This window comes from Micromesistius poutassou (genome assembly GCF_964030765.1).
Source record: "Micromesistius poutassou genome assembly, chromosome: 8".
Lineage (NCBI taxonomy): Eukaryota > Metazoa > Chordata > Actinopteri > Gadiformes > Gadidae > Micromesistius > Micromesistius poutassou.
This window is the reverse complement of record NC_140278.1, coordinates 15,817,039-15,829,118: the sequence shown is the minus strand read 5'-3', so window position 1 is coordinate 15,829,118 and position 12,080 is coordinate 15,817,039. Positions and strand designations below refer to the sequence as shown.

The 12,080-nt window shown below is 45.1% G+C and overlaps 1 protein-coding gene across 2 annotated transcripts in view; it reads left to right on the top strand.

Moving 5' to 3' along the window:
* The window catches only part of syngap1b (synaptic Ras GTPase activating protein 1b), a gene marked incomplete at its 5' end in the record, with an annotated part of 107,730 nt that overhangs the window by 25,766 nt on the left and 69,884 nt on the right, over positions 1-12,080 (top strand). For both annotated transcript variants that reach the window (XM_084471757.1, XM_084471756.1), the window contains one exon: positions 4,611-4,864. In XM_084471757.1, the coding sequence (XP_084327883.1) occupies positions 4,611-4,864 (254 nt within the window). The remainder of the gene's footprint in view (positions 1-4,610; positions 4,865-12,080) is intronic.

The following is a 12,080-nucleotide window of genomic DNA, read 5'->3' as shown; positions in this document are numbered from 1 at the left end:
TCTGCCAGCTCCAAATAGTTCCTCTTCATGCCGCACAGCGCGCCCCGTTCCCCCTGCGTTGGACGGACTGACAGCCAGGACAACCAGCCAGGCTTATTGAAATGCTGTCCGCAGTGCTCCTCTCCACCCCTAATAGGCCTGGGAGGAGGCTGGAGGTAGGGGGATGAGTGTAGGCAGGTCGGGGATGACTCAGCCCCCGCCCCCAGGTGGATACCTACAGATCATAGCGCCAGGCCGGAAGCCCTCAGAGTTTAGTTGACATTCAGCAGCCGTGGCAGGGCCCAGGTGTTTATACACTAGATAGACAGAGAGAGGGAGAGAGAGACAAAGAGAAAGAGAGAGAGATATAGACAGATAGATAGAGAGACGGAGAGAAAGAGAGAGAGAGTTAGAGAGACAGGGAGAGAGAGAGAGAGAGTCCATCCACCCACTTATTCATCCATCCATTTATTCATTCATCCATCCATTCACTTCATACATTGCACCCGTACACCCACCCACCCGTCCACCCACCCACCAATCCATCCAACTCAGTCATTGTTCTCTGGCTCTATTAATACAGCAAAACAGCCCATATTCCTGGCCTCGATTTTCAGCATAATATCGTTATAAAGGTTATATTGTGGGTTTGTGTGTGTGTGTGAGTGTGTGTGTGTGTGTGTGTGTGTGTGTGTGTGTTTGTCATGCGTACAGTCATGCTTCACGTGGGTGATTATGCACATAGTACAACACCAGAAGATCCATCGCCACAAAATCAGAAACATCTGATGATCGTAACAATGTGAAGATCACCGTGTTTAACAATGTGAAGATCACCGTGTTTTACAATGTGAAGATCACCGTGTTTTACAATGTGAAGATCACCATGTTTTACAATGTGAAGATCACCATGTTTTACAATGTGAAGATCACCAGATCTCTACAATGTGAAGATCACCATGTTTTACAATGTGAAGATCACCATGTTTTACAATGTGAAGATTACCAGATCTCTACATTGTGAAGATCACCAGATCTCTACAATGTGAAGATCACCAGATCTCTACAATGTGAGATCCCCAGATCTTAACAACGTGTTTAATAAATCTGCCCCATGTTTCAGTCGGGAGCAGGAAACACCAAGCCAGCCAATCACATCACTTGCAGCATTCTGTGGCCCAGACGTGTAGTTACATTTTCAGAGAGGTGTGTGCAGGGTGTCCTCTGTGGGCTACTCGGGTGATGTAGAGAGCCAACGGCTATACAACACAACAGGAGTATAATTCAGCCTTAATAAACCCTACCACAATGGGTGTGTTGTGTCCTTGGGCAAGGCTCCCAACACCGCACACTTTGGCTGGTGTTGAGAGGGAATAATAACCGCTCACTCTCATTAAGGACCATGCTCCACATTGCATCGTCATGCCTTGGACGGTCATATTTGAAACTTGTTCAGGAACAAGTTCATATTTCAGCAGCCCAGCGCATGATTTAAACATGGGGGCAGTGATGTGCCACAGCGCTCCTATAGGCTGCCAGTTGTGATTTACTGCTCTGAATGGGAATAATACGGTGGTGTTGTGGGTCCTGTACTGTAGCAGTGTAACTGACTACCGAGAGAGAGAGAGAGAGAGAGAGATTGAGAGGGACAGAGAGATATTTAGAATATGCGGAAAAATGCGAACGTTGCAAAGAAAGAGACAAAAAATAGTGACAGGGTGGTAAAGCTGCAGTGCTTTGAGTGTCAGGATTCTTCCTCGCTCACTGAGGAGCAGAACAGAGGGTGGATAGGGAAAGAAGAACTAGAGGGAGGGGGGAGAGGCTGGAATTGGGAGGAGATGAGGAAGAATGGAGAAGTAATGAAATGTGTATGGGGGGAGAGGAAAATGAGGGGGAGAGGAAAGGGGGGGAAGAAGAGAAGGAGGAGAGGAAAGTGGAGGAGAAGAGGAAGGGGGAGGTGGAATGGGGAGGAGGTGATATGCAGGAGGGCAAGGTGTTTGCTCGTTACTCGTTACTTCTTAAAAATGTAATCCCTTACTTTACTTAGTTACCCTATATGGAAAGTAATGGTTTTATGGTGCTTATTTTCAATCAGTTTGAAATAATGTGAATACCTCCATCCAGTGGCGGTTCTACATTGAATTACACCCCGGGCGAGACCCCCTCCGAGCGCCCCCCTGCCCCATATACGTTTATGAGTGAAAGATAAACTTATATTTCTGCAAGAAATTTGAGGTGTGACTAGCCCACTAATTCCATTAGAGTATTGCTCTATGGTGTGTGCCATAAAGTTTTTTTTTAAATCATTGCCTCCAAGTCTATTTTTAATAATGTGATTATCACATTAACTATCTATTGTTTCTGTAGGATTTCTGACTATTTTTGGTCTGTTGACATCACATTTTGGATGATGGTTGTGGGCGGCGATTCTAGCTGAGTTAAACGTCTCATGCAATGTTGGGGCAGGGCAGCTCAGCGATCGCATTCCTCCGTATGTTTATCACATAACCCTGCAGGCTTCAATAAGGATTTCAATCCACGCTAACAGTAGATCCCCCGTTCCCCCCCTTGTCCGTTCCATTTGGGAGACACAGAGGTGAACTGTCCCCCGCGCCCCCTCCCCTTTCCCCTTCTCACACAGCTTGCAGCCGGAGGGGAGCCAATATGCCAATTCCCCACACAGTGATATGATAGATAATGGAAAAACGCTTTGCGGCGCAGATTATTTTTTTTTGCTCATGTGCTTGTGCCGCCCCCAATGTGACAAAAAATAATGGCGCCCTGGGCAGCTGCCCGCTTCGCCCATGCCTAAAACCGCCACTGCCTCCATCCCTCAAAAGCTACCATTGGTTGCTCCGCTGCGCTTGCCATGATGACTGACTGCTCTCTGCATGCTATTGCTAGTACCAGCCTCAGTGTGGAATGAGCGCCCGCGACTATTGCACAAACGCGCAGCTGAGGCAGTGTCGCTGTCAAATCTGTCCCTGGGAAAAGTAACGTTGTGCCCAACTGAAAAAGGAACTACGTTTCATTACCAAGAAGTTAGAAAAGAAGTTACATTACTGTAACGCGTTACACACAACACTGCTCGGTGTCAACTGTCGACCAGATGGACTCACTGATGCACTGTCAGCATAATGGAACCAATAAATGGTACCGTGTGTGTGTGTGTTTGTACGTGTTTGCAAGAGAGTGTGTGGCAATTCAAAACGAGTATGTGTGCCTTTGAGAAAGTATGTGCGTGTGCAACTACGGAAATATGACTTGGTGGGACTCCAAACAAAGAATTTAATCAAACAGGAATTAAAAATCGTTTCCCTGTAAACAAGGAAGACACAAGGAACTTGAGAACATTTCATGTTTGTTTTTATCTAGATCAAGATAAGAAAAGTGTGTGGAAAAAGTATTGCTCCACACATTATGGTCTCCTTCTATTCCCAGTAAAGTTTCCCAGACTGGTTCAAAAATGAGGGCGTCCCAGCATCAGTTTGTATCAAGAAAGAGAGAGAATAAAATACTCAGTATTACCAGATGCCTTGCGTTGTCAGTTGGGTTATTAATAAAATAAAATAAATTGTTCAGGCAGAGAGAGCGATACTTTAAAGACTCTCTGAAGACAGAGGGAGTGAGATCAGAGGCAGAGCAGGAAGGGAGCGATCATCAGATAAACCTCGGAGGGTCTTAGCCGGGTACAGCTTTATGTAGCGTAACGTTAGCCATACAATAATGAAACATAATTATGAATATTATTATTATTACTACTATTACCATACTTTCTTATTATTATTATACTATTATTCTCTGTTGCTCTGTCCCTCTACTGCTACTACTCTATCACAAGCAAAACGAGTGCACTCATATCTGTTGCAAGAGACTGATTAAGTATTTTGGGAAGTAGTCTTGCTGGGTTGTTGTTTCCAGGCCATTGGTAGTCTATTGCCTGTGTCTGATTGGATGTTTCTTTTTGGCCAACATCCAATCAGGTCAAACGTAAAGGGCACAGACAAGAGTACTTCAAGAATTGCGCTCTAGAATAAAATGTCTATCAATTAATAGGGACGATCCTAATTATTATCATTATATGATAATATCATCATTGAGTTATTATCAATACATCTATTATTTCAGTGTATCCATTGCAATTGTGTATCATTGTAGTACTGAACATGCATTTATTTCATATTTTTGTTGGACGGACCAACTAACGCAGAAAAACGTCCACACTACCTGTCAAAAACGATTCCGTGTGAGGTTGTGGTCATAACACAATATTGTCTACATTAACGACAACAGTACCAGGAACTACTTTAGGGTTCCCTGTGGTGCTCAGTCTGCAGGCGCTTGGTGCAGGTGTTATCAAATTTGTTCCGACTGTCAGCTGATCCCGGTATTATTTATGAGCATGTGACAATGACATGAGCGTGTGCACATGTGCGTGACCATGTGCACGCACACATGCACATGCACATGCCATGTCTCAACCCTGCAACCAAATGTGCCTGACTGATCCTGTTCCTTCCTGCTTCCTTTCCTCTCTCCTTCCTCCCCATCCCTCCTCCTCCCTTTCTCCTCCCCATCCCTCCTTCCATTCTCCTCTCCTCCCCCTCTCCTCCTCATCCCCCCCCCCCCAGATGCGAGGTGTGCTGCCCCCCCCTCTTATCATCACCACCGCCATCATCGCTCCCACCTCCCGCCGTTCCACACTCCCTCCTACGACGCCCCTGCGCACGAGCGTCCCATCTACGATCGCCCCTCGCACGCCCGTCCTGCCTTCGAACGCCCCTCGCACGACCACCCGGTCTACGACCGCCCCACGCAAGACCCCTGGAACCCACGTCTCTGCGTGATCTCCGGAAATCAGCTCTACATGTTGGACCAGGAGGAGGTACCGCCTTAAACATACTAGCAACATGTGTGCACACACGCCAAGCACACACACACACACACACACACACACACACACACACACACACACACACACACACACACACACACTCCCACAAAAACACACACACACACACACACACACACACACACACACACACTCCCACAAAAACACACACACACACACACACACACACACACACACACACACACACTGTGGAATGCATGGATACAAGCAGCAATCATACACCAGGATTTGCATGTCCTAGAGTGTGTGTGACAGAGAGAGAGAGAGACAGACACACTCACACACACACACACACACATGCTTGCAGTAACTGTTGGTATGCTGTGGATTTCAGTACGGACTGCTGTTCAACTTGGTAAGTGTATGTGAAAGTGACTTGTAGAGGGATATACTACTGCCAGGTCTCCATTGATGACGATATGAACATAAAATTGCCAATATACATTTCTCCAAATCAGTTATCCAAAGTTAAATTGGTAATGACAGACACTGTTACTCTGACAGTTACTGTATCAATTTGGAGCTTGGACCCAAATGCTGAGAGTCAGGAGACAGGTGAGAAGAACTTTGCTTTAGCAAAAATGCATATGCAAAAAAAGTGTCACAGATATTAAGATACAGCTATCTTAACTGACAAGCAGACAGACAATACAATACAGCAGACGGGCCAACAAAACGGCAAATACCCAAAGTGTAATAAGACACAGGAAACTCTGGGGTAATTAGGGAGAACCCGAAAACACCTGGTCGGGGAAAGGATTGTGTTTGTACTTGGAACTCTGAAAAACTGAAAAACTGAAAAGATTCATACGGAAACGGAAATTCATCAGTCAAGTCGGAATTCCAAGTCGGAAACTCAAGCAGGATCCATCTAGCACATGTCCGCCGAAATAAACACACCTGCGTTACATCAATATGGCACACAGTGAACAAGCAGAATGACATTATCAAACATTTCTACTTTATTTAGTGGGTCTTGTGAAGAGTACCGTGATAACTTTGTAGTTGCTGTTTCCATTCCATTCAGCTTGATAGAAATCTTTGGGAACTTGCGGTACTAGTCTACTCCCGTTTCTTTGAAAGTGAGCTAATCTGTCAAATCAACTGCTGTAGTGTTGGATTGGAATGAAACCAAGCATGTGATGGCCCTCCATAGAGCAAGATTTCCCATGCATGCTCTCGGTTAAGAGGTAAAGGGTATCAAATAACAGAACATTTTGTAAAATGACTTTGGTTAATGCCATTTCTCTTCACGAATGGCACTGTGGTTGTAACGGTGCAGCTGCCCGTTACCACAGGTAGTGGATACAAACAGAACTGACACCGCATTTCAAAAGCACCCTTTTATTGGCACACACAAACATAACACTCCAACGCTTTCATGACGCCACCTGCAACACACAAACACAAAATACATTATGAGGAAGCCGGTCAGGGGACACAGTACAAACTTCTGAAAAACAAAGACAAGGGGTTAAAACACTTACGTTGCGGTTGTGCGGGCTTCCGGGTGCCGGTGGCTGCAGGAGGACCCGACGTAAAGAACATTTGTGCGTTGTGGGTGTGATGTCATACGGGCGAGATCAAGTGTGTGGGAGGAGAGGGGTGTTTTGGGGGACTTGTTTTGGGGGTATGGGTCAGGCCGGGTATGTTATATTCAGGTCCAAATCACGTCGGGCGGTAGAAGGGTCTGAGGTGAGCTGGTGGCAACACCTGGCTCCTGGACCAGCCAAGGGCTAAATTAGTGCCAAAGCGGAGGACTGTTATTTTCTTTGAGTTGCGATTATTGAAGTTTTTTTTAAGTTTAGTTAGTCATTGAGAATTTTTGGTTCTGAGTTTTTTTGTTTAGTCTTTTTTTTTTTTTTGCCTCCTGACGGATGATCTTGGTACACTGAATAAACGCATGTAACTGCCTTTCCCAACATCGGTCACACTGCCTCCCTTCCTTCCACCACCGCAAGGCCAACCTTTTAACAGTGGTTATTGATACAGGTCCTCAGTAGATGCTTGTGAAGTTCACAGTCTGAAGTTCAGAGACAGTTTCTAGCTTCACATGCTAGTTGCTATATCCACATGGCAGTTACTAGCTTCAAATAGCAGCTACTGGCTTCCCGTAGCAGCTACTTGCTTCACTTAGCACATGATAGCTTAATCTAGCAGTTAAGTTACTAGCTTAAAATAGTGTTTACTGGCTTTGCGTAGCAGCTACTAGCTTTACTTAGCAGCTACTAGCCTCAAATAGCAGATACTAGCTTAATCTAGCAGTTACTAACTTCAAATAGCAGTTACAGGCTTCACGTAGCAGCTACTTGCTTCACTTGGCAGCTACATTTTTACTTTATTTCGGCTGCTTTATCTAGTAGTTATTGGCTTCACATAGAAGCTATAGATGTCTTTAGGTAATACCTACCAACAAAACATCAGTCATGTCATGTGGCAGGAGCTTTGGCAGTTCTTGGACAGTGGGGTTGGACAGTTAATGGGTTTTGCTCAAAGGGAACTGGTTATGGGGGATGGGCTTTGCTGACCTTCCTGAATGAGGGAATAATGAAATGCATCAGTGGTTTGGGGATTTGGTAATTACATTTCTAATGAATTATGTCTAATTATTAGCATATATTTAGTCTGTACTCTGAATCATTCCTCAAGATCTCACCCCTTATCGTCACATCAACATTACAACCAATGGGTTCTCTCATTTGTTTGTAACCTTCAGCGACATTGGGGAGATGATTCTAAATGGGTCATGGCTGTGTCTGCTATTTCTGCCACCGTTTTCCCACACACCATGAACGCTTTGCACAAGGCACTATGTCAGGGGAGAGAGTATTTAACCCTCATTTTAACAGTCCCAGTGGGGGTTGTTCCACCGACTGTATAGTGTGTCACAGAGGCATGTGGGTGTCCCAACAGATGATTATTATCTTGTTGGAGTGTGTTCATTGTTATGTTTGTGTCTTTACGTTCATGTAATGATATAAAGTCAAGACACTATTATCCAAAGTGACTAACGGGTGAGGCTGAGAACAATCACAATTATCAATATCAAGATTAAAAGATCATAATGGCAATACACTCAGTATATTCACAATTACATCTAACGCTGCTAGTAAGAATCAGAAACAGAGAGCTGGCCGGAGGATAATGTGTACATCTGGCTGTACCTGTTGCTGTCTTTGACATCTCATCTGACTTCCCAGGCCAGGAGGTGGTACTGTTTCCTAGCTTTCCCCCTGACAGCGTCTTCCTATTGTGTTCCTTCAGTGGGCCTAGATAGAGGAGGAAGGAGAATATAGTGAAGGAACAATGCCATAGATCAGCCCTGTCTTCACCACTGCATTCTAACATAAGAAGCATGTTGAAGTTCAGGGTGAACGCACCAAGGCCGCCAATACCCTCTAATCGCTCAGAGGATCCGAGTGCTCTACTGCGCTCATAAAGGAGTGTGAGGCTAAGGTAAATTAATCAAACGCCTATCCCGTTTTAATTGAGCCAAGAAGAGTGAATAGCTTTGGACTTTGACTGGAATTCGAGCAGCGGGCAGATGAACCGATAGCAGTCCGCTCCGGATGAGAGGCGTTAAATATTCATGGCTGTCACTCACCTCACAAGGGGAGCGCGCTCTACCCTGTCTCTCTCGCACCCTCTGTCTGTCTCTCATCACGCTCTCTCTCTCTCCTCCACTCTCTCCTCTTCTCTAAATCCTCTAATGCGTGTCCATCACATTCATTGTCATTAATTTCAGGTCCTTATAAAAAGCATTCAGAGGTCTGAAAAACAGGAGAAAAGGTGATGAAGGGCCATCTTCCCTTCCCACCGCTCTGCTTCCATATCACTTAGACAGCCCTCTCTAGCCTTTGGAATCTTCTATCTTAACGTACAGCCTTTCATCTCCAACCCTCGTGTCCCTATATCCATCACTCTCATCCCGTCCAGTCTCATCCCTCTTAGTCGGCCATGTCCTCTTCCTGCTCCGTTTCCTCACTCTAGTCTTGTTCCTTCCTCTTCCCCTCCATCCCCACAGCCACCCCACTCCCTCATATACATTTCAAGTCCCACCAGCTCCTCACCCCTCACCCCTCACCCCCCAGGTGTCAACTCCATCCACACCTAGCTTGTTATCTTTCTTTACATTTATTCACATTTCTACATCTCATGTTTTGCTTTGTTTTTTATGCCCGCAACCTCACCTGACTTTAAAAGAAAAAAAGAATAAGAATGACGGAATGAATGCATTTAAATGTATTATATTATTATTAAACATCTTCCTTTATAAGGAAGAAAGCACAATACATCACCAAGAACCCCACATGGTTGGGGTAAACGGAGGTGACAGATACCGCTAGCGAAGACGTAGTACAAGAACAACATAAAGCTAGCCTGGGTTAATTGGGGAATAAATGCTAACTCTAGACGCAATGGAACTGCAGAATATTACAGATGGTGTATTTTGTCGTGGCATATGGGAAGCTGCATTGTGTTTCCCAGCTGTATGCTGACAATAGAAGCCAGAGATCAGCTGGGGAACATTTATTGTAGAGGCCAGGTATGTTGACTGGTAAAAAGGTACTGGAACCCATCCCAAACGTCTTAACTCTACCTGCCCCCGAGTGGTTGGTATCTGAATTCACCATGAGATGCTTTGGATTAAAGTTTCTGCTTAGGGACTCAATGGTAATGAACAGTATATAGGTTAGATGTGGTGAGATTTTTTGGGGCTATTTAGAACGTGTGTGAGATTTTCTTGTGTGTTCAACTGGTTGGTAATGTCAGTAGTTACTGAAGTAACCTTAGAGTCCTCATTGTCTCTGCTAGTCATTGCTTATGTTAGTGCTTAATGCTAATTTAATTTGGGGATTTGTAAAGGCCAAGATGCAACTATTGTTGCCAAAATTATGCTATCATACAACATTTATAGTATTGGCAGTAATGTCACTATTACAAAGCGTTAACCTAATTGTCTATTAAGATTATTTCATAAGAATGTAATATCCATAAAGACCAACCAGTGTTGTCAGTGATTATGGAAAGTCTATGTAGGACATCCTAATTTAATCTGTCCCCTCATCATTCTCTTCTCTTGCGCTCTCCGTCTCTCTCTCTTTCTCCCTCCCTCTTTCTCTCTCCCTCTCGCTCCCTCTCCTCCTTTTCCCTCTTTTTTGTATCTCAGGACCTCCCTCATGGTCTTTTTTCTTATTTCCTCTTCTATCTCTTTCCTGGCCATAACCCTCTCTTTCTCTCAATCACTGCTTTTTATCTCTCGCTCTGTTCCTCTCTGTCGCTTGCTCTGATATATATCTGTTGTTTCTCTTATGATTCATCTTTCACCTTCCCTTCGCCTCTCTATCTATCGTTCTGTCTGTCTGTCTTTCTGTCTGTCTCCTTTTCTTCCCTCCATATCCCTCTGTCTCCTCTTATGCCCCCCACTCCCCTTCCCCATACCTCTCCCTCTCTCTGTCTCATCGCCCTTCCTCTCTCTCTTTTCCATCTATCTCTCTGGGGCGACCGGCGGGAGTGCCTGGCTCTCCTACAGACCAGCTGTCCCCCTCCTCCACTCTCCACTGCTACATCCTTTCTCGTAACTATCTCTCTCTTTCTAACTCTCCCCCTTCTATTCTCTGTTTCTCTCAGTTTTCCCTGCTTTACTCTTATCTCTCTCTGTTCCCTTATTATTTCCTCTCTCTCTCTCTCTCTCTCTCTCTCTCTCTCTCTCTCTCTCTCTCTCTCTCTCTCTCTCTCTCTGTCTCTCTCTCTGTCTCTCTCTCTCTCTCTCTCTCTCTCTTCCTTGTCCCTGCTCCCTGATAGAGAGGGAGGGCCGTCACAGAGCAGACCCAGCGTGGGGAGCTCCTCCGTGGGGAGCAGCACCGGCCCGGTCTGCCCTCTTCCTTCTCAGCCCTGTGTATATAATGGGTCTCCGCAGACGGGCAGCGATGGTCTCCATCTACTGAACTATCTGAGTGTTGTCTGATCATTCTCAGAATACAGATGTAATACAGCAAATATCAATCGTCAATGATCTGAACTGCACATTACATCTGCTTCCACCCAACTGGTTGATTGATTTTTGACCCAATCAACATCTGCCGGTAAAATGTAATTTCAATATCCTGGTGAACGGAATCAAATCACTCTACTCCACACTCAGAGATTAGTAGTAGTTTGCTCATGGCTATGAATCGTAAGGAAGTTAGTTGAAATATACAGGACCTCTATGAGGACATAAAATCAAAATCGATCATCTATTATGTCTGTGATCTCCTGCAACCCCACATGCATATGACACCAAGGTTAGGGAGCTTAAGGGAATTGTAGTTTTTCTAATGGTTTTGGTTTGTGTGGCAAACACACAAATGTACAAAAGATAGTCATGTACTTCAAGGTGCGAAGTGCCCTAGTAGGGTATTCATCTTTCATATCCTTGTGAGAAGGTTAAAGGAAATCATTATCATATCTGAATCATTAAATATTCATTCAGAAATTCATTCTGCTTCACCCCTTACTTCACCCCATCCTATCCCCAAAACAACAATAGGTGGTAGAACGCATGTTGTGGCAGCGTTCTGCCTGTAGGGGGACCAGGAGAGCTGGCAGTGGTGGCCGCCCGCCGCCCACTCTCCCCTTCCTCTGTGTGGATCTGAAGTGACAGAGCTCTGGGTGCCAGCGCCGTTTCCATCCAGTGATGTGACCAGTAGCAGGTCTGTTATGCTGGAGTTACGTAACACACCACCGGTGTGCTTATCTTGCTTGCATTAGCATGCTGTCACCCACTGCAACACACATACACACACAAACATAATCAAAGAAATACGCATTAGCATTTCAGCCTGATAATTCATATTGTGGGTGAGTCTGACTGACTATAGAGGGTATCTCTTGTGAGGGTAGCGGAGAAGACGGTCATTGCCCTGACTTTTAAGTCAGAGTTTTCTTTATAATGAAGGGGAAATCATGTATTTGTGAGTCAACAGCAGGTGTGCCTCAAGCCTGGAGTTTGTGTTCTACTCCCAATGATTCACATGGATGAACTTGATATCAGATACATTCAGAGTCATTTTACACATGCATGCTTCTACAAAATGATTCCTGAGGGACTCTGGTGGTGGCACAGTGATGCTGTGGGTATCGCTAATGCTAATCACAGCAGGAACAGAAGGTCCTGGGTTCAAAACATAGGGAGGGGGGGGTCTGT